The sequence below is a fragment of the Ictidomys tridecemlineatus genome, chromosome 1 (assembly GCF_052094955.1).
Source record: "Ictidomys tridecemlineatus isolate mIctTri1 chromosome 1, mIctTri1.hap1, whole genome shotgun sequence".
Lineage (NCBI taxonomy): Eukaryota > Metazoa > Chordata > Mammalia > Rodentia > Sciuridae > Ictidomys > Ictidomys tridecemlineatus.
In genome coordinates, this window is record NC_135477.1 from 169,166,476 (window position 1) to 169,189,967 (window position 23,492).

The window sequence follows — 23,492 nt, forward strand, 5'->3', positions numbered from 1 at the left end:
AAACAAATTTCAGAACCTATTTCAAAAGTAGATTACATTTTTGGTTTTTACGTCTTAATGAACCCCTAAATCTGAACCATTAAGATATTTGGGTAGGAAAAAGAAAGACAGTAATTGGTTACAAGAATGCACTTGAACGCTCAGCATTCAATTATATTCCATTATTGTGTAATTTTAGATGGGTCCACACAATCTAAATGGGCCTTAGTTTTACTTCTAAAAAATAAAGTCCTTACTCCACCTTATTTAATATATTGTAAGGCATACATAATACAGGTCTTCTAAAATCTGCCTTGCAACCAAGCACTATACACAATGACTTTTAATTTGGAAGAAAAACTAGCTTACACCTATACTGGTAGGTAAGAATAAAAACTGAATGTTTCAAAGCTCCAATATGTTCTATGTAAAACTAAATACAAATGCCCCACCACAGAAAATATAGTTTATAAAATATAAGTCTATATTAGAAAAGTTTTGGTTCAAATTTCACTTGGATTTGCTTTTTGATACATACTGTATAAAATCATAATAAAATGTAATGGGAAAAGTTAAATTTCAAATCCTTTACCTTTATTTTAAACTTACTACATGGACTTCATTATTCCTCAACAGTATCTTAGATCCCTGGATCATTTGATGTCAAAATGCAAAATAATCTGTAAATGTTTTTACTGGGGGCAAGAAAGTCCAAGGGAAGACCAAGTAGTCTGAATAAAAATATAGAGGACAGATAATCAACTTTAGAAACAAATGGGCACAGACAAAACAAAAGGAATATCAATACTAACAGCAATAATGTTTGGCCTAGCATCTTTAAAACAAATGAATGCTGCTTGCTTCAGTAGCACATATACTAAAACTACAATGTTGTAAGAAAACTAGTACAGCCTTTATGCAAGGATGACTAGTAAATTCACAAACCATTCCACATTTTTGCACAGGTGGTGAAACTATTTTAGGGTGGTGAAACTATTCTACATGGTGCTTTGTGAGTATTATGCATCGGTCAAAACTCAACAGGACTGCACAACATGGTGAACTCCAAAGCAAGCTATAGACTTTAGTTAAAACATATTAATATAGGTTTATTGTTAACAAATGTACCATAGTAAAGTAAGATGTTAAGCAGAAAAATCGGTGGGGAAGGAAAGAGGGGACATATGAGAACCCTCTGTACTTTATACACAAATTTTCTAAGAACCTAAGATTTCTCTAAATGTCTAATTTTTTAAAAAGCTGAACTTCAAATAATGTCAATATCACAAACAAAAATCTAGCTGCATAAATTTAGCACCCTTTTTAAGAGACCGGGAGACAAAATGTTAATACCTGCATCTTTCTGGAGAGTCTTCTCTATCTTTCCTCCGGAACTTGCTGATGGTGTCATCAATTGTGCTTCCAATTTTATCACTCAGTTCACCTAATTTATCACTGAATGGAAAAGCACTCTTGTTTTTATCCCACTCCTCATCCCATTTTGATTTGGGTTCAGGATCATATCTTTCGCCTATATAACACATTTAAAAAAGAAACAACTCTAAGGACATTAAATTCAAAAGGTGTCTACACTTCTTATTTCTGAAGCTTTTCCTCATAATAAAATCATTTTCAAAGGAAAACAGAAAGCTCTGACAGTGCTGAATCAACACAATTATAGCAAGGCGCAGCATGTAATGCCAATCATTAAGTAGGAGAAATGCAGATTCAAAAGCTTTTGTTTATGAAAACTTTCACAACCTTAATGTGCAGCATTCAGGAAGTTCCTAAAGGCTGTTGAAAGTAGTAATAGAAAACAAAAAAATCAACACAAGTTCTACAAGCAAAAGAAAAATAGAAATCTTTTTGTTTTTCAAATATTACTTAATAATTGTGTTTCATTCCTATTTTCAATTTAAAAATTTTTAGAAAAGTATTAGACATCAACAGTGTCTTAAAAAAACAGAAAGTAAGGCAGGCATGCTGGTAATGTGCTTGCAGTCCCAGCTATATGGGAGGGGAGGCTGAAGCAGGACTGCTTAAGACAATGAGTTCAAGGCCAGCTTGGGCAACACAGAGACAGTCATTTCAAATATCAATCAAACCAAATCAGTCAATCTAAAGGAACTCCACCATGAATGCTACATGTTCCAATATGCTGGCATCAAACTAGAAAAACAATGAATTTTAAAGCATGGGAAAGTATTTTATAATTACTGTAAAAAGAATATTCCAGCTACTAAAAACTGTACACACTAGAGTCATATAGTATGATGATATTATACAGTCAAAGACCAAGTGGAAATATATTCTCAAACTGGTGAAGCCTATAGAACTTCTGTGTGAATCAGGGAATAAAGAGAAAAGATGATGGTAGTGTTTGAACAAAGATTCAAAATGTTAAGATTTGTATTATTCCTTACTCTTTAGAACCCAATGAAGACACAAAATGGAATCTTTCCATTTCCATGTTCTAACTGAATTTAGGAAGCAAGAGTGGGAGTAGAGAAAGCAATCAAATTTAATAAAAAAAAAAAAAAAAATCAAAAAAGTAGCTAACAGACCATTGTTTCCAACCTTTGTTAAACCAGTTTTTATGGCATACATGCCCTCTGGAGACTGTACAAATACAATTTGCTGAATTGTGGGCTAAAACTTCAAGGCTAAAATTTTCTGTAGTAAAAACATTGTACTAGGGTCTGGGGATACAGCACAATTAGAGTGCTTGCCTAGTGTGTACAAGGCCCTGGGTTGAATCATCAAAAAAATTTAAAAATCTATTTCTGGGTGTGTGTAACAAATGTAGAAGTGGTCACCAACTTAAGAATATATGATAACAAAACTTCAACCAGGAAAGGTTTTCAGAAGTAATTTTCTAATAATGTATGTGCACATTTCAGTAGCAATGTGATGAACTAGACTTTGAAAAGAAACAAATATACAAGAAAGATGAAAACCAAAATGATTACTATTGGTAAAGATCATACTAAATTAGTGCTTAACATAGTAGGTTTTGGTAAGACACTATCTAAATAAGAATGATAAAACACACAAAAAAGTTAAAATAATCAAAAAGGTTGCTAACAGACCATTGTTTCCAACATTTGTTTTTCGTTAGTTAAGTCTGAAAAACAATAATAATTTAGCAAAGAATGTGAAAGTTGTTTAACTCTTCTGTCAATACAGATGCTGCAATCAGTTTGCTGTGACTAAGACTGAAAATTCTCAATTTTCTAAATTTATCTGATATAAGTGCACATTGTAATAGTCCAAAAAAGGGGGATATGCAAGTAGAATGAGTAAATGAGTTGCATATAGCAATTTTTGTTCAAAATATATTAAATTTCTTTAGCTACAGTGAAAAAGCTAAAGAAAAAATACTTGAGCAAATAATACAAAAAGTTTTTTACTCTCCTCCAGAAACAAATCCAAAACATATACTGTAGAAAAATATTCTTGTCAAATTCACAAAACAATTTTTATGTGGTGCTTTGTCACTTAAGGGAAATTTTTCTGATAGAAATAAGCTGAGAGAGCAGTACTTTTTCTTTGAGAGTAATAAAAGGAACATAGAGATAATATTCTATGGGTAATCCCAAAGTAATAAACCTCAATATAATCCAAATAAAAATGAACTCAATTTTAGGTAGTGGGAACTAGAGTGTCCCCAAAAGCAACTGTGAAGATCCATAGTGCATAAACTGTCAAAGTTCACACAAGACAGGGAGAATTCAAATGAACATGCTGTGAAAGAAAATTCTTAATTTTGTGTATGCTTCAAGAACCAAGCATCCTATTTTTAAACTACTACATTAAAAACAAGCATTAAATATTCTAGTTGCTCCTAAATGTGTTAGAAATAACAAACAAAGCAACAGATCCAGATGAAAAAGTGATAGTACAGCCAGTAATCTTTTTCTCAAGTTATATATTGCTTCACTAAGGGAACAGAAACTGAAGCTGGATTGACTTGAAGGACGCATATGTGTTTGTGGACAAAAATGTGAGCTAAACCAGTTTTGAAATAAAACAATAAATCTCTTGATCAAACTTGGTATTTTTATGCTCTACAATATGAGTGAGAGAAACTACTTTCCTGAAGAAGTGTATACATCTGTTTTATTTTCTATACATTAATACAAAGTTTGCAGTTAGCTAATTAGTTAAAATCACATTCTTGAACCTGTAATAAAAACAAGACAGGAAGATTTCCACGATCCACGTGATTGCAGCCAAAATGAGTATCATGTGTATTTAGTAATCTGTATCTTCCTAGGAAAAAAATAGCATTTTGGTATTTAGTATTTCAATGATTCTTAAAATACATCTGAGAAACTAAACTGATGCTTAGATGCCATCCTATCTTTAATACTCACTGTATCTGAATCCTCCAACACTGTCTGAGGAAACCCCAACATATTTGTCTTTGTTCTTCTTTGCTTTCTTTCGCTCTTCACGAAGCCTGTCGTCATCCTGGGCAAATTCAACCAATTCCTTCACTTTCTGGCGAATATTTATACCTTGATCCTTGCCATGCTCATCTTCAGAATGGTAAGGAAGAAAAGAAGCGAATGAATTCATTTAATACACACCAAACTCTAAGACAAAAAAAAAATAGTAATTCTACAAAATAAGAAACTAACTTCAATATTTTGAAAAATAAAAACAAGAGGTAGATTATGGTATTACACTGTGTCATTTCCTTTTTAGCAAATCCTATGTTCTAAAATGCAATTCTGCTTTACAGATCACAGATAATAGTACTGTGTAAGGTCAATTAAAGACCCACTAAAAATTAGGGTTAGTGAAGATGACCACATGAAATGAATATATCCATGTTTTCTATTATATTTTAACAGAACAAATCAAAACAAGAACCACCTGAATATTTTAATGACTGAAAAGCACCCCAAATGTCTTGGTTTCCCAATACAAGTTTGGGAACACTAATTATGAGGACTTAGTGTAGCTGAAAAACTGAATTTTTTAAAGTACTAGGGCATGCTACAAAATGAAGTGTGCTTCATTCTCTAGCCTCTTTCACATTCAAAACACACTCTGGCCTTGCTGCCTTTGCACAGTAAATATTATTTGGTGGGAGGGGGGAAAACCCAGCTTCAAACAGATGTGTGTGTTTTGGAGCTCTAACCTTTTCTTCCCATATGATTAAAGCTATTCCTTTATGGACACCACAGGGGACCAGTCTCCAGTGCATATTTTAATATAAACCCGAACACTCATGTTGTGTTGGTTCTGTTGTTATTAGCCAGTCTTTTCTGCAAGTTCTTGTCTTCACTAATTAATACTCTAGGGCCCCACGTCTTGGATTCTGCACTCGTCACACAACCAGCAACAGTCACATTCTAATTAGAGCAGAGAAGCTTCTAAGCTGGTTCAGGTGACTGACAACTCCAACTACTGTTTTAATTTGCTTATAAGGTTTTTCTATTGCTCACCTACAAAGTGGTAATTTTCCAGGGATCGCAAATCATAAATGTGTTCTCTGGCACTTGTAACAACACGCTCTGATCCATTTCTTATGAGGTAAGCTAGAAGCAGCAAGGACTGTAAAAATATAAGGCACCAAATGATTTAACGAAATAAATTCTGGTAAAGCTTTGGTAAATGGTTAAAAAAATTTTCAACATTAGCAAATAAATAATCATAGTGGTGATGAAGAGGGTTTCTTTACTCTGTATTAGACTTTAAATACACATATTATCAATTTGAATTGATATTAAATCATATTATCAATATAGAGTACAATAAATATAAATTATCCAATAAGTCCTATGTCAAAATTTTAAAAAAAGAATCAATAATTCTGATGTTTAACAACACTGCATGATACAAATGAACAATGAAGCTTTAAAAAGAGGGCTCAGTTTTTACTTCTTTTGTAGGTATTATAGAACTCTGAATTAATAGAACTATCAAAATTATCTGGCATTTATATAAACCTATAGTATTTTCCAAGGTAAAATTTAATTTTTAGAGGTTATTGATATAGCATTTGCACCAAAAAGTTAATGCCAACTAATGAAAGAAAAAACTTAAGTTTTCAGGTTTTGCTAAAATGCAAGAATGGCTACCAATGAATATAGAGTAGTGTAATTATTCTGAAATAACATAGTAGTGACTCTTGAACAACTTTGTGAATACACCAAAAACTGCACTGAACTGTACATTTTAAACATAATCTTGTTGGAACAAACTTCACTGAGTTACATGAAAAAATGGTTAGGTTGTTGAAATTAAGGAACATAAAACCTCTTCCTATCAGTGATTTATTTATTTATTTTTAAATAATTTACCCAAGAATTAAAAAAACAAAAACAAAAACAAGCACCAACCACATCTTCAATTTCTGAAAGCATACTTACTTAATTTACAGAAATTTTACTATTTCATCATAAATACAAACAGAAATAAAGACAGTGAATGTTTCCAGAAACAAACATAAGAAAAAGAACTACAATATCATTAGTGATTAGGAAAATGCAAATCAAAATTACATTGAGATTTATTCTTACACTAGTCAGAATGGCAATCATCAAGAATACATATAATAAGCTGGGTGTGGTGGCACAGCCTGTAATCCTAGCAACTTGGGAGGACTGAGGCAGGAGGACCTTGAGTTCAAAGTTAGACTCAGCAATTTAGTGAGGGACTAGGCAACTCAGCAAGATGGTGTCTCCAAATAAAATATAAAAAAAGGGCTAGGGATGTGGTTCAGTGGTTAAGTGCCCTAGTGTCCTGGGTTCAATTCCCAGTACCAAAAAAAAAAAAAAAAAAAAAAAAAAAAACCATAATAATAAATGCCGGAGAGAATGTGGAGAAAATAAACATTTCTAACATTTTTACACTGTTAGTGGGACAGTAAATTAGTATAATAACTAAGGAAATCAGTATGGAGATTCCTCAAAAGACTAGGCATTGATCCAGATATACTGCTCCTCGGTATTTACCCTAAAGAATTAAAGTCCTCATAACTACAGTGATATATGCATACCCATGTTTATAGCAGCACAATTCACAATAGCCGAACTATGGAATAAGTCTAGAGATCCATCAAAAGATAGATGAATAAAGAAAGTGTTGGATATATACACAATAGAGTTTTATTCAACTAGAAAGAAAAATGAAATTAATACCATTTGCAGGAAAATGAATGAAACTAGAGACCATCATGTTAAGCGAAATAAGTCAAAATCAGAAGACTAAGGGTCATATTTTCTCTTATATAAAAAAGCCAGAGGATCTCCTAAAAAAAAAAAAATCAAAGGGAGATCAACAGAGGAAAGGGAAGAGAAAAGGGACAAGGGGTGGAATGTGGAGAGGGAGGGAGGAAGTTCTGGGGAGTGATACTGGTCAAATTATGTTGTTATATTGTGTGAACACATAACAACAAATCCCATCAATTTTAATACACCAATAAAAAATGTAGGAAAAAACACAACAATAAAAAAGAAACAGATAACTAAAAGAGATTTTTAATCCTAAAAATCAGAACTTTCAAAGGTTCAAATATGAATGTCATGTCATTTTGTTATGTATTTTGAGTAGTAAAAAAAAAATATGGTAGTGTTGTAAGAACAAATGACACCTAGTTTTAGAATTGTGCATTACATGTTATCAGGAAAGGAATCTGATAAAGAGTGCATATATGTTCAAAATTTAAAAAATATTAGAATTTGAGTCTATAATGCCAGTGACTCAGGAGGCTGAGGCAAGAGGACTGCCAAAGCTAGCCTCAACAACTTATGGGCCCTTGGCCATTTAGTGAGACCCTGTCTCAACATTTAAAAAGGGTTGGGAATGTGGCTAAGTGGTTAAGCACTGCTGGGTTCAATTCCCTGTACCCCTGCCCCACAAAAAATTAAGTCTGTGTATTTAGGATTAAAAATCCAATTATTTTCTGAACTAATATTTTTTGGGTGCTGAATACTGTTAGAATCTTATTATTATAAATTAGGCAAATTTTTATGCAGTGATGACAAACTACATAGGACTTGATTTCATCTTAACTGCTCATAGACTAAACATGTATTATTAGAGATGAATTATTTTGATAAGTGCAAACATTTTTTATAGGAAAAATTTTCTTAAATATTTAACATTTAAAAGCTGAATTAGTTTTAAACATTTTACATTAACAATTGTTCTTTACAATGACTGATAAATAGAACACAAATAACAAATATGCTTCCTTTATGTGTTTTCGACTATTCTATTAAAGGATTTAGTGTGCTTCCAAATCACTTCTGTATGTGTGCTTTAAATTCTAAGCATTTGTTTTCAAGATGTTAGTTTATAAAATAGGCTTATGTTCATACCTTATAAACTCTTCTCCAATTCTTTTTGTTGTCTTTTAACATTCGAGACCAAAGCATATTCATAAGTTCTGGAAACTGTTCATACATAAAGGTAGCCCTGAAAAAAACAATGATTTTTCTCAAGAATTTGCAATATGTTAATTTTGACAGTAGATGGCAGGCTTGCTCTAAATTGTTATATTTCCCCCAAAGAGCTTAAAAAAGAATAAGCTTAATTCAAAAAATGTGGATGATACATTTTTTGAAAATGTTCTTCCTATATTTTAAACAATACCTATAATATCTGTAGGCACCACTAATTAATATCATACTTTGCAAGTTCTTTATTCACTGACACAGTGGCCCCGATATTCATCACAAAAAATTCTTTAGAACTTTACTTCCAAGTATTTTGTACTCATACTTCAAAATTTACATGGTAAGCTACAGTAAATCTTGAAACTTCACCTAGAAAGAAAAATTGTGGGTTTTTTTTTTCTGAGCTAATTTTTAAAGGGAATAGACCCTGTATAAAACTTTGTACATCATTATCTGAATAATTATGCAAAATTTATATTTGGCAGCTAGTTTAAAACTGAAAGAAAATTTCACATTTTTATGTAAAGATGCTTTGATTCTTTCTGCATTGCTGAGTCAAATTATCACTTACTTGGCAATCTCTCCCATGAGTTGCCCAGAAGGTCCCCAAGGATCATCATTCGTTGCTTCTCGAACCTTAGACTCAATCTCTGAATAATTCATAACCACATTGGTGCTGCAGAGAAAAAAATGCACGCACATACGCACAAAGATTAGCATCAAAACTGAGAAACACATGAAAACTTAATAATGACGCTACTGGGTGTCCTAATGAGCTACCTCTACAGGGTGGGAAAGAAAACATCTTTTGTGCACAAACTACCCCAAGGACACTATATAACACATTTAAGCTATCTTTAAGAAGATTTTACTATTCTACTATCCTTCAAGAATACAGATGAGAGACTGCATTAGAGCTGGCCTAAATTCCATAAAAAAATGGACTTGGTTAAATTAAAAAGAAAACTGAACATGCTAGAGTCTATTATGAAACTAAGTTGTCAGTTTCTTGATCAGACTTGGTTTATATGCAGTAAATTGTGGGGTTTTTTTTTTTTCTGAGCTAATTTTTAAAGGGAATAGACCCTGCAGGTTTAGGTTTCCTGATTACAAAAAATTCTGTAGATTAAGCAAAATTACATTGCAGCTGAACACTACATCATATTTTCAAAAAAGAATTATGAATCAAAGATAATCAAAGTTATTTAGGAGTACTTTGAACATTTACTTGTAATTCCAGGCTTTTTTCATCTATTATATATATTTTCTATTATCATATAGTAGTTATCCCTACTTTTATTGGCTACATAATATTCCATCAGGTATATTTAACTTTCCCTTAAGATTTCTGCAATAGTCAATAACATGGACCCCAAGAATCAGAAAACTGATACCATTCACACTTTGTGACCTCTAGCAAAATAAATTATTGTAATCTCAAATTCTTCAAATATAAAATGGGAACAAATAAAAACAATACCTTAAAGGGCAGCATATTAAATAATGTTTAGCACAGTGACTGACATATAGGAAATGCTCAAAAAATTTTAGTTACCATAATTGAACATAATAACCACTAGAATTTTAAAAATTAAACAATACTTTAATAAAGAATTGACTCTGAGAAAAATACATTTGAAAACTTAAGACATGTGATGGCAAAATGTTTGGTTGTTAAAATGCAGTTTGGCATCCTTATATGAATATAAGAATTCAAAGATATTCTGAGAAGGAATAAAGAAATACTATGAAAATGTGACATATGATAGTAGTATTAATTTGCCATCTAAAGCTCCAATTATTACTGAGCAATCATTATATAACAGATACTGTGAATATGGTAATTCAAATCTTCCATTTAAAATTAAATCTTAGAAATAATTTTTTTAAAATAGCAGAATTTGGTAGCTATTACTTACATTATACCCCCGTTTTGCTATCTAATTTTTCAGTCATCAAAAAGTACTGTTTTTTAAATAAGGAAGGCTTAGTTGAAACTGGCACTCAGAATCTCTTCAAATTTATTTTAATCCTTTCAATTTCTTTAACTTTAGGGAAGAAACTAACATACAGGTTTGGGTCAAATGACTTGCCAAATCACTGAATAACTTTAGCTTCTAGATTTACATTCAGGACACTGTTCTATTAAGGAAGAAAAGTGAAATCCTGGTATTTTATTTTGAATGCTGGAGAAAACAACCTTCTAAAATATCAACTAATTTGATAAAATAAATGCAAATTACTTCCTTGAGACTAAATAAATCCATAATCTCTACAGTCCCTCCAAAATTTAAACCTCTTAATGAATTTTCATAAAAATCCAATAATGATTACATTGAAGGTAATTTTATGTACAAATGCAGAAGAGTAATTTTATTCCTAATTTTTTTCAGCAGTGGGATCAAAATAAAACCTAGGCAGCCAATAACAGATATGCAATTTACGATGCCACAAAATGATAGATTTCAGAATGCTTTTGTTTATCCTGGTGGCTGAAGAATGCATAGCTTAGGCAGTTAAAAGTGCCAAAATGCAGCTGTGAAAATGAACAATAGCAATTAGGATTATAATTCACCCAAGCATTTCATTACCAAGAATGCACTTGAAATCTCTCTCCATTGTTTAATTTGTTGGAGAATAAGATGAAAGGAGTTAATCTCCAGTCCATGTACATGAAATATTTTTACCAGAGCCTTCATAAATGCTTTAGTTTTCTGAACACTACTTTCCTTGTTCAAGCTACAAAGGCCCATGGGTCAAATGAGAAAGGCACTGTTTCCGTAACCCTTCACAAGATTCTTTGCTTAAGGCCTGTGTGTCTGAGTGGTGTGTGTTTAGAGAGGTGGCAAAGAGCCAGTAATTTAAGAATCTCCTTATTTCCTTTGTTGAAAAACAATGGGAGCCTTAGAATATACAATATAAAGTATAACCACAGAAGGATATGGCAACTATAACAACAAAAAATTAGTCTACTTCCAGGAAGTGAATTGGGCTCTATTTTAAAGCTATTTTCCAGTGAAACTGTTGCTTTCAGAAAAGGGAAAGAATTTTTTCCAGATCAGATCTGATAGTACAGAGAATTCCAAAACAAAGTGTTTTTGAGCTTTATTTGATTCAGAAACAACTGTAAACTAAACCAAAACAAAACAACACTATATAGTTTGGCTTTATTCCAGGTTGTTTAAAAATAATGGTTTCTAAAAAATCAGAAATGGTATTTTGATCCTTCCTTTCCCATGTTTTCTATTGCCCTCCATCCGTGTACTATTCATAATTCCAGTAACCCCACTCTCAAAAAAAAATAAAGAAAAAATTTTCAGATGTTTGAAAGAAAAAACAGTTTAATTTTTTAAACTTCCTATGATTGACAGAAATGTCTGAAGAATGGCTATTTCAGACACTAGAGGGAGCTCTCTAATCAGTTTTTTTAAGAGATGCAAAATTCAGACAAAGGTCTAAGATATATTGTTAGCAGAATTATAGAAAATACCAACCAGTAAGTTTTATAGCATTTAGACTAATATCATAAACGAGTGACTTCAGAACTTGTACCAATCCTAAACTGAAATTCCTAACTTGAAAACTTAAAAAAAAAAATCTCTTTACATTGTATTACCATACCATATAGTGACCTTTTGTTAAGACTCAAAATCCTTGGATACTGTGTGTGTGTGTGTGTGTGTGTGTGTGTGTACACACACACACACACACACATTTTAACCTGTATTTCCTTTCATTATAACACTTAAGAACATAACTAAAAATTCTCTGAAACACCAAAACAATTTCCTATATACTACTTTAAACAAGCTTGGCAGTGATATCAGAAGAGAATTCAACCTATAAAAATGTCTAATGAGTTTTAATGCTTCTGATGATCACCAATCTTTTCTCTCCAGGTTTTTAACCTGTTTTTAATTTCTACAGACATGAAAATGTAAAATGGAGGGGGAAAAAAAGAAGAAAAAATTTAAATGTTGCTGTATTTTTAATTATTCTATTGCCAGCATTAAATGTTATCTAGATTGAATTATCTGAAATGTTCTCTAATTAGACTGAAAACAATCTAATAATCATTATAAAGCGCAAATGCGTCCTCCTCACATTGCTCTAGGTTTACTCAGTATTTTTAGCTTTGTCTTTGCTTAGTCATGAAAATGAGTGACAAGACGAGGTAGGTTTTCTTCTGACCTGAAGATCAATGATGATTAATATCACTCTGAAAATGTAACAGTACCTATTGCTGGGTAGTTTAGTGATACAAACAGTTAATAATAACAAAACTTAAAGGTCTCTGATGACAGGCCAAAAAGAAAAAGCAAAGGGAAAGAGGAAATAACCAAAGCAAAAATTACAGGAAGCTGCTCATGTTGTGAAGATTTTACTGAAAAGCAATTCTGAGCCACTGCTTTTTATGTGGATAAAATTCAAAATCATGTGTGTGCAACTTTTCACTGTTTCTTCCCTGTTTGTTCCTCAAGCACCCTAACAATAGGTAGGACACAACTAAGATTTCCCAAGGAAAGGACAACCAATACCAATAGCTCACCAACTGCTGAAAGGTACCATCCTCAAGCTCTGCACCAGCTTCTAAAACTGTGAGTACAGCCACATTCAATCAGTCAAGGGCTGAGTATCTTGTTTTCATTTGGCCTTCCCCATCCTCCTTTTATTTGACCACTTGATATTGATAAAATACTGAGCTATTTTACTTGATAAATTTGGATCCAGGTTTTAGAGGCAGAACTAGTGGAAAGCAAAAGCATTTAAAATGGGGCTTCAATGCTTCTTCTGATCTGCATTAAGAAAAATCAGTAAAATGATTAATGAAAAAAAACCTGTAAGTCTTTATTACTGTTATTTTCTTTGTCTTACAAATTCAGGTATATGCTTTCTAAAACAAAACTATATACCAAAAGAAAAAGTGGAGCATAAATGTAATCTGATCTTATTAACAGATGAATAAGGAAATAGGATAATGCAGTAATATTTTTCCAAGTTTGTCTCTTATTTTTTGAAAAATGGCGTCAAATGGGTCTACATATTTCATTTGGTTTCTTCTTTTTGTTTTAAGCTTATTATAAAGACTTTACTCACTGTAAATCAGGAAATATTTTGAGAGATTTAAATGTGTTTTGTCATATGAAGACTCAGCCACTCATAGAAAGATACAAATAACTTAGTTCCAAGCAAGGGTTTCAAATAATGGTATTTTGTTTCCCTAAAACTTTCCCATATTTTCCAAATTTCTTCCCATGAGCAACACACTGTAACCAAAATAAAATTATTATATGTTAATTAAAAACAAATCCAATACTGTATCTCAGTCAGCTATAACTATTTGTAGGGAAGTAAAAAATGTTGGTAAGATGATATGAATATTATTTGTATTTCAAATAACTTTTATCAGGCTTTTTAAAGTGCAGCAAAGTAGTGACTCAAATATCTCTACATGTATTAAAATATGTATACCAACTGGTACATGTATAAAAACCACAAGGAATAATTTAAGTATTTACCTTTGGAATTAACAAGATTTTTAAAAACACTATTAGGAAATAATAATTCTTGCATCAAAATCTATGTATCTAAAAGTCAACTGTTAACTTTTATTTCCAAAAAAGTCCATTTTTTTTTCTTATTTGGTACTGGGATTGAACCCAGGGATTTTACCACTGAATTACATCCCCAGACCCTGGGACCTTTTTTATTTTGAGACAGGGTCTTGCTAAGTTGTTGAGGGTGGCCTCAAATTTGAGATCCTCCTGACTCAGACTCCAAGTTGCTGGGATTACAGGAGTGCACCAACCATGCCCAGCTTAAAAAAACATTTTAATGATGAAGATACATAAAACAATTACACTCCCTGTTAAGTATCAATCTTTAAAAAAAAATTTAAATCATAAAACACCCATGAAATGAACACTGAAGGTTTTTTCAGGTAACAAGTCATTTATGCTGGGAATTTTTGTTTTTAGTTTTTTAGTGTTTTTAGCCATAGTACTAGGGAAATAGTAAGAAGAATTCTAAAAACTTGATAATGGATCTGGTGTCTTTGTTTTTGTTTACATCAGGGGATGGCCTTCACCACATTATTCTTATTTATAAACAACACTTTATAGGTTCAATATTCATATTTTAAACTATGTTCAATCTCATTACAGCTCTGTGAACAGTAACAAATTTACTGTCAACAACCAAGAACTCTACTCTTAAATACAACAATTATGTAACTTTCACCATTGGGAAATTTGTAGTGCTACATAAATGACATGGTAAGGTAGAAAAATTATTAATTCACTTAGCTGGATATTTGCCAACCATTTATTTATTTATCTCTCTTTCCACATTTTTATTGGTGTATTACAGTTGTACATAATGAGGGAATTTGTTGTTATATATTTGCACATGCACACAATATAATTTGGCCAGTATCTCTCCCTAGCACTTCCCCCTGGCCCCCATTCCCTGGTGCCTTTCTTCTACTGATCTCCCGGCCTCTGCATCTGCCCCTGTTTTCCTCTCTAACTTTCACATATGAGAGAAAACATTCGGCCCTTGATCTTCTGAGTTTAACTTACTTCACTTAACATAATGTTCTCAAGTTCCATCATTTTCCTGAAAATGACATAATTTCATTTTTCTTTCTGGCTAAATAAAACTCCATTATGTATATATCCCAAACTTTCTTTATTCATTCATACGTTGATTGAACCGAGGCTGATTCCATACTTTGGCTATTATGGAATTGTGCTGCTATAAACATGGGTATACATGTATCACTGCAGTATGATGACTTTAATTCTTCAAGATTGGGGAGTAGTGCAGCTGGATCACAGGGTGATTCCATGCCTAGTCTTTTGAGGAATCTCCATACTGATTTCCATAGTAATTATATTAATTTACTGTCTCACCAGCAGTGTAAAAGTGTTTGTTTTTCTCCCCATCCTCTCCAGCATTTATTATTATGGGTGTTCTTTTCTTCTTCTTCTTTTTAGTTGTAGATAGCACAATACTTTGTTTATTTTTATGTGGTGCTCAGACCAAACCCAGAGCCTCTCAAGCGCTAGGCAAGTGCCCTACCACTGAGCTACAACTGTAGCCCCTATTGTGTGTACTCTTGATGACTGCCATTCTGTCGGGTGTGAGATGAAATCTCAGTGTAGTTATTTCTACTTCCCTGTTAATGACATTGAACATTTTTCATATATTTTTTCATCATTTGTATCTTTCTTTTGAAAATTGTCAGTTTAATTCATTTGCTCATTTATTAACTAGGTTATTTGATTTTTCGATGTTAAATCTTTTGAGTTCTTTCTATATTCTGGATATTAACCTGCTGTCAGAAGAGTAGGTAGCAAAGAATTTCTCCCATTTTGTAGGTTTTCTCTTCACATTCCTAATTGTTTCCTTTGCTATACAAAAGCTTTTTGATTTGTTGTTATCCCATTTATTAACTCTTGACATTATTTTGTAAGTTTTAGAGATCCTACTGAGAAAGTTGTTGCCTGTGTAACACGTAATGACTCTACATTTTCATCTAGGAGTCGCATAGTTTCTGTTTAACACTCATTGAAAAAATCATTTCTTGGTTTGAAAATAAAACACAAAGCAATGAATAATGTCTTCACAAAAGCAACAACACAGTTCAACAGAAGAATTAATTTTACTACAGCGAATATTATCATATTTGATTATATAGTACCATATTTACAAAATAGCTAAAGTGCTAAACAAGAAATCTGCTACTGTTCTGTGTATAACATTGGAAGAAAACAAATAGTGAAAGTACAGAAAGAAATGCAACAATTCGACAGAATGAATCAGACATAACTTTCCTATGTTTAAATATGAATATACAACCAGTATAACCCCACATCATTCAACCACAAGAATGGGACATTATATTCCATTTATGTATAATATACCAAAAAACATTCTACTGTCATATATAACTAAAAAGAACAAATAAAAATTTTTAAAGAGAAAAAAAAAAAGAAATGCAACAAATCTAACTCTGGCAGCTTTCTCTATAATACTGCCCCTATCCTAATTAAGAAAAAGTAAGGAGAGGGAAAATATATTTAATGGCAGTTTCTTAGTGGAGAAGTTAAATCAACTCATTCAGAATTCCACAACTAGTAAGCAACAGTAGAAGTTAGAACTTTGTTAGTTAATTGAAAAGCTCATTTGTTATTATGCCATAACACCTGAAATATCTGAATATTATTGGAAATAATTAGTAGGCTTTTATAGTCTACTAATTTATATACAAGACAACAACATCAAATGCAACATCATGAACTGTGGTACTAAAAGAACTAAATGTTAAATAAAAGTTCAAAAAAATACATTGTCAGTCATAGAAATTACATTTTCTTTGGTTTTTAGAGAATATCAAATACAAACCATACAACTGAAAGAAAAAAATCCTTATTCTTCACTCCTATGCATGCACTCCAGAAAGCATGGTAAATATCAGTATGAGAAGGAAAAACTGAAATCAGAGACATAAGAAAACTGAGGATCTCTTAGCAATTCTTCTGCAATAACTAGATTTCAGAGAGAGTAATCTGCTTACTTTTTTTTAAAAAAAAAAAACTGTACTTCAATCCAATGGTATCATATCTTTTTGGGTGTTCATGTGCATATTATTTACAATTTCAATTACTTACACAAAAGACCATGCTAGATTATATACACCTTCTGTTTTCCTCTTTCCAAGAGCAAAACTACAATTCTAAATAATGAAATATGAAACCTTTTGTTTTTAAAAATAGCCATCGAGAATTGGCTCTGAAATATACTTCATCCTTCAGAGATCTCAGTTAAAAAAAGAATAGAACAAATAAATTAAAAAGCTTCCTGCCAGGTTTCGAGGAAGAAGTCCTTTAGAAAAATCTTCTACTTTCAGAATAATTCTGGATATTCAAAGAAAGATCAAGTAAAAACTGTTTTCCAACTGAAATACCAATAGTTTGTTTTGTTCTGACCCAGGGTGGCCTTTAATTTCAGTGTTTATCTTGGAGGCAGGAAACAGAACTACAGATTGTTTTTAGAAGAGAGGAGATACTGGGGATTAAACCAAGGGTGCTTTACCTTTTATTTTTTATTTTGAGATGGGGTCTCACTAAATTGCCAGGCTGTCTTTAAATGTTCAATCCTCTTGTCTCAGCCTCCCACATTACTGGGATTAGAGGTGTGCACCTCCAAACTCAACAGAGCATACCGATTTTTAATCACTCTTGACACTTTCCTACTACTGAACACAGTTAACTAATATGGTTTAATATTCTCGTAATCTTAATTCAAAGTTTTAGACTGTATTTGTACTACTAACAGATAAACCAGAAATACAAATTCTACAAAAGTATTTTATATGAAAGTATTTTCTTACTTTTCAGTTTCATGGGAGGATGGAAGGAAGAGTAAATAAAACTGAATAATATTCTGCAAGCAGAAAAAAAAATAAAGTTATAAGAGCCCCTAACATTCTTGAAAGATTAACTGAATATCCTGTGTTCCTCCAAAATTATGAGAATGGAAATGTTTATACAAACTCCAGATACTCCCAGAATCAATAAAATGTTAACGTATCCCATGTACATTATATATTTCCTCCCTACAAGTAACTGATTATTTAGAGTCAGCAAAGTTTAATTTCTCAGGCAAAAACTTGCATGGCAAGATACTTTTTAAAAATTCATTGATTTATAGATTTGATTGCATCATCATTCCAAACTACTGCCACACTTGTTGGGTTCCTCTTTTAATAGATTAAAGCATTTGATTTCTGTGTATTGTTATTAAAATAACTCTGCTACCACATTTAGAACTAGAGGTTGGCTTTCTCTGAGCTCTTCCCTCACCCCAAACAGAAGTAAGTCACCCTGCTCCAGAACTAAAAACAAAGCTGAGAGGAGGATGCCAGTGACTGGCTTGGCTAAATGACTTGTTTGAACATCAGATTTGGGTCATAACAAAATAATAAATTATTTTTTGTTGAAAATCTCCTAGATTTTTTTTTTTTTTTTGGTGGTACTGGGAATTTAACCTCATGCATGCTAGGAAAATGCTCTACCACTGAGCTACATCCTCAATCCTTTTAATGTTTTATTATGACACAGGATCTCACTAAGTTGCCCAGGCTGATATTGAACATAGAATCTTCCTGCCTCAGTCTCCTGAGTTAGCCGGGATTAAGGGTATGTACTACGATGACTGGCCAGATTTGTTTTACAGAGTTAAAACTTTAAACAAAAAAGTCTAGCCAAGAACCTATTGTATTTAAAAAGAATCATTACATAGTAAAAAATGTAATACAAATGAAATTTAATCTGAAGACTCTTTTATTAGCAGCTGACATTAACTGATTGATACCACAGAGTACTTTATCTTTTAATCTCTAAAAATATCCATTATAGATTATAAGTATTACAAATAGTCTTTATCTAAATATTTCAAGCTTAAAAAAAATCAGCATTCTAAGGTTTGGGGATATAGCTCAGTTGGTAGAGTGCACAAGGCCTTGGGTTCAATCCCAGCACCACCAAAAAATAAAAATAAAAAAAATCAGCATTCTAAAATTTGACTTCAATCCCAATTCCAATCTGTTCAGTAAAAAAGTAATTGTTTCTTTACTCATTTAAGAGTTTACTTAACATCCTAGAGAAAACTTCCAGTATGGATTATCAGTTTGGATAGGTCAAAACTAACCAAACTCACATTTAAAATTTCTAGATTCATAATACCTGATATATTCATTATTGAGCATACAGCTGTCAATGTTTTTTAAAAAAAATCAGAAAATTATTATTTTATGGTTTATATAAAATCCAAGGTTAGAAAAGATTAAATGAATAAGCGTTGAAGAAGTCAACATTCCAAATTTTGTTTCAAATGGTAAGCAGTACCAGACTAATAAGAATGTATATATAAATTGATCACTCACTGAAAAAATATAAAGTATAGAAGTAGAAACTAATTCATTTTGTAGAAAGGTCATTAAATGTTTATAGTCCAATATAAAGTCTTGGGAAACACTAAAAACCACATACAATTGTTTCAATACCTCAAAAAAAAAAAAAAAAACAGGAATTGATCCAAAACAAAAATACATAAACCAGGATGGTAGTGGAATTTCTTATCCTTATAGTCTATTTCAACTTTCCAAAAGGTACCAACTTCTTGATAACCATTAAGGGCAACTTGAATCAACAAATTTTCAAGGAAATAGTTTAGTAATTTATTTAACAGATGTACAAGGAAAACTACATGAATGAGATTAGCCAAGAAAAACATCCTGATGTCCACAACTAAATTATGACCTATGGGAGGAAGAAACTATAAAACTATTTCCCTTTTCTTACAACTTTGGTGGTTAGCAATCCCAAATAAAATAACCCATTTGATAGCAGCTCATTTTCAGACTATTCCAACATGAATATTTCAGGAACTATTCTGACATCCAAGGCCACAATAAAGGAAGATATTGAACATTTAAGCATTTTTAAAAATTGCTTCATGTTTTAAGGCTATATTGTGCACAAGCAAAATAATACTTATATTAATGGATCAATAAGTTTCTGAGATTATTAGGGCCTGAGTCTTTGTCTTCAGCATACACTAATTCTTGTTTTATTCATGTGGATAAATCAACAACTATGTGCCTTGGTTTCTTCATCTGAAAGTTCCTTATATATTACTGTTATGGAGATTAAGCATGTGTGAAGACAGAATAGTTTTCTGATATAATTTTTTGATTGAGTAACTTCAACCTAAATATGGCCCCCTATGATTAGATTGGCATAATACATATCAGTTACCCATATCTCAATCACCATGCAGAACTTGTCATGGTAACTAGCCATTTATTTGACACAGTACAAATTAATGAAATCAAGATTTCTGGGAAAGAATTACACCATAAAGACAGAAAAAACTTTCTTGATTAAGAAATAGCCTAAGAGCTGACAATGAGTATCACTAAAGGTAGACAAGAATTTATTCACACAAGTCCTGCCACTGAACAATTACAATCTCACTGATACTAGAAGTTCATACTACTTAATAATTTGGTGAACCATCAACCATGAGCCAGGGTATTATTTTATATTAAGCAACAATTTCTTAAATTACTAAAACATGAAGGTCAATTATCTAATATGAAATGTATATTTAGCAAGGCACACATGCCTGAAATCCCAGCAACTTGAGAGACTGAGGTAAAAGAATAAGTATAAAGCCCTCAACAATTGGCAAGACCCTATATCAAAATTAAAAAATAAAACGATCTGGGGATATACCTTTATCATCATATTTGCACGTGTGTGTTTATTTTTATTTTGGGAATATCAAAAGCAGCTGAGGGCCTGAGAGTGTAGCCTAGTGATAGAGCATGTGCTTAGCATTCATGAGGCCCTGGGTTTAATTCCCAGCAGAGAGAGAAAAAAAATAGTAGTAGAAATTCTGAGCTTTCAAAGGACTAAAAATGCAATCACAGGACTTAATCCATGAGGTTTCTAGCTGAATAAAGGGTTTTAGAAGGACCATGACATTTAGTTTCTGTACCATTTTTCCTCTTCAAAAACACAAAACTTTATACTAGGAAACATACCTGGACATTTATGTTTATATGGAAGCCCTTTTACTCTCCTTGAGGCTGCTGCTATTGTGACTTGGGCAGGCTAACTAACAAAAAAGCTGCCTCATAGCACTAAGGAGTTACTGTTTTCCAGAGAAGCACTTTGACAACAAATGGGAGATGGTTTGCCTTATGGCAAAAGGGAAAATTTTTTTAAGGTTAAGGGAAGTAGGATGAAAAGTAGCTTCCCAAAAAGTGGCAACAATGGTACTTGGAACAAAGTAGCACAGAACAGACAGAAAAGACAACACTAAAAAGTTCCTTTCTACTGCCACAGAAAAAGCTTAGGGCTGGGGTTGTGGCTCACTGATAGAGTGCATGCCTTGCATGTGTGAGGTACTGAGTTTGATCCTCAGCAGCACACACACAGTCAATCAATCAATCAATCAATCAATCAATAAAGATTTTGTGTCCATCTACAATTAACAATTTTTTTTAAAAAAAGAGCTCTTAAAAGTAAAATCATAAATACTTATAAATATGAAAACAGCTGGATTAGGATGGTAATAATTAAAGTACATTTGTTTACATTTTTAATTTATTGTGATTTATTTAATTGTACTGGAGATCAACCCAGGGGTACTTATATGTATAGATATAAATTTTATTTATTTTAGTTATAGGTGGACACAATAGCTTTATTTTTATGTGGTGCTGAGGATTGAACCGAGGGCCTCACATGTACCAGGCAAGCACTCCACCACTGAGCCACAGCCACAGCCTCCCAAGGGTACTTTATTACTGAGCATGTTACATTCTCAGCCCTCTAAAAATTTTTTAAGTTGCTCAGGATTAACATCAACTCTGTCCTCCTGCCTCAGTCTCCCAAATAGTTGGGTTTACAGGTAAGTGCCACCAAACCTGGCCTATAATATTTTTTATTTATACAATGAAAAAATTTGGCCATAGCTGGGGTGATTTAATTCTGGGGATTGCCTCTAACTCCTCCTAGCTCAACAGTCTGGGTTCTCTTGGTTCCCTGCCTCCATATGTAAGGTTTTAAAGTTGCTCTTTTCTCACTGGGTACGTGCAGAACACTACTGCTTCAACAGGAATTCCAGTCAGCAACCAAAAAATTTTTCTCTTTTCAACTCTTTTTCCTTCATCATGTTTCTCAGTAACTTTCAAGATTTTCATTTTTATTTTCCTTTAGAGCAGTAGTCTTTACTGGTGTTTTCTGAAAAATATTAGGTAGGGAGTGATAACAGATGCAAGGAAAGGGTTCCATGGGGGAGGTTTGGGCAATTCTATTTAAACAAGGACAACTTTACTACTGCAGCACCACCCCTCAGAGACTTTCCTACTTTTAACGGTGTGTCATGAGTCTCCAAGAGGAGACTGTATCATACATTTCCAAAAGTTCTGAGACAACATAATGTTTTTCCTAGAACACCCTGCTAAGTGTCCCAAGAAACCCACTTTGGCATATAGTATTCTAAAAAAGTGATTTTCTTTAAATTATCAAATATATTGTTAATTTATACTTTTGATCTTACCATTCATGTTTTAGTATCTGTTCTTATTTTCTACCTCATAGTTGCTATTCCTTTGGTCTTTTATTTTTATATTTCTAAACTTTTCTTAGGCAGCTGTCAGACTTTTAATGTGCTTTAAATCTTACGTATTTAGCATATTTTAAAAATCTCTTGATACCTCTTTATTGCTGATCTTAGGTTTCCTGCCTTGCTTATTTTACGTACTGATCTTGTTTTTAATTGATATGTGTATATATTGGGTAATAAGTCATAGTATTTAGCATATCCATCACTGGCATACAATTATTATTTCTTTGTGGTGAGAATATTTAAATCCTCTCTTCTAACTATTTTGAAATATTCAAATACTGTTAACTAACCATAGCTACCCTACTATATATATAATTATTTCTTCTAACTATAATTTTGCTACCATTGACCAACATATGAGTAAGATAACATGGCATATGTCTTTCTGTGCCTGATTCAGCTCCAGGTTCATCTGTGTTGCCATAAATGACAGGATTTTGTTCCGACAGTTTATATTTACCACATTTTTGTTATTCATCTACTGAAGAACACTTGTAAAGGCCGATTCCTTATTTTGGATACAGTGAACAGTGCTGCAATAAACATGAGAGGGCAGATATTGCTCTGATATACTGATTTCATTTTCTTTGGATATGCACTTAGAAGTTTAATTGCCGATCATATAATAGTTCTACTCTTATTTTTTGAGGAATCTCTTATATTATTGTCTATAACAGCTGGACTAATTTACTTTCTTATGTGTGAAAGTTCACCCTTTTCCATATCCACACCAGCATCTGTTATTTGTCTTTTGGATAACAACCATTCTAGCTGGGGCATATTTATATCCATCAATCTTGTCTGTTTTGAATCTCATCTGTTTTACTATTTTTGTACCTTGTTTTTACATTGAATTCCAAAAAAATGCATTTAAATTTTACTCTAATCCCT

General features: G+C 32.3%; 1 protein-coding gene across 5 annotated transcripts in view; it reads right to left on the bottom strand.

Moving 5' to 3' along the window:
- Clint1 (clathrin interactor 1) overlaps nt 1–23,492 on the bottom strand; it is a 62,296-nt gene that overhangs the window by 19,633 nt on the left and 19,171 nt on the right. For all 5 annotated transcript variants that reach the window (XM_078051724.1, XM_078051723.1, XM_078051716.1 and 2 more), the window contains exons 2-6: nt 8,965–9,069; nt 8,316–8,412; nt 5,436–5,544; nt 4,356–4,520; nt 1,333–1,510 (exon numbers count right to left, since the gene is read on the bottom strand). In XM_078051724.1, the coding sequence (XP_077907850.1) occupies nt 1,333–1,510; nt 4,356–4,520; nt 5,436–5,544; nt 8,316–8,412; nt 8,965–9,069 (654 nt within the window). The remainder of the gene's footprint in view (nt 1–1,332; nt 1,511–4,355; nt 4,521–5,435; nt 5,545–8,315; nt 8,413–8,964; nt 9,070–23,492) is intronic.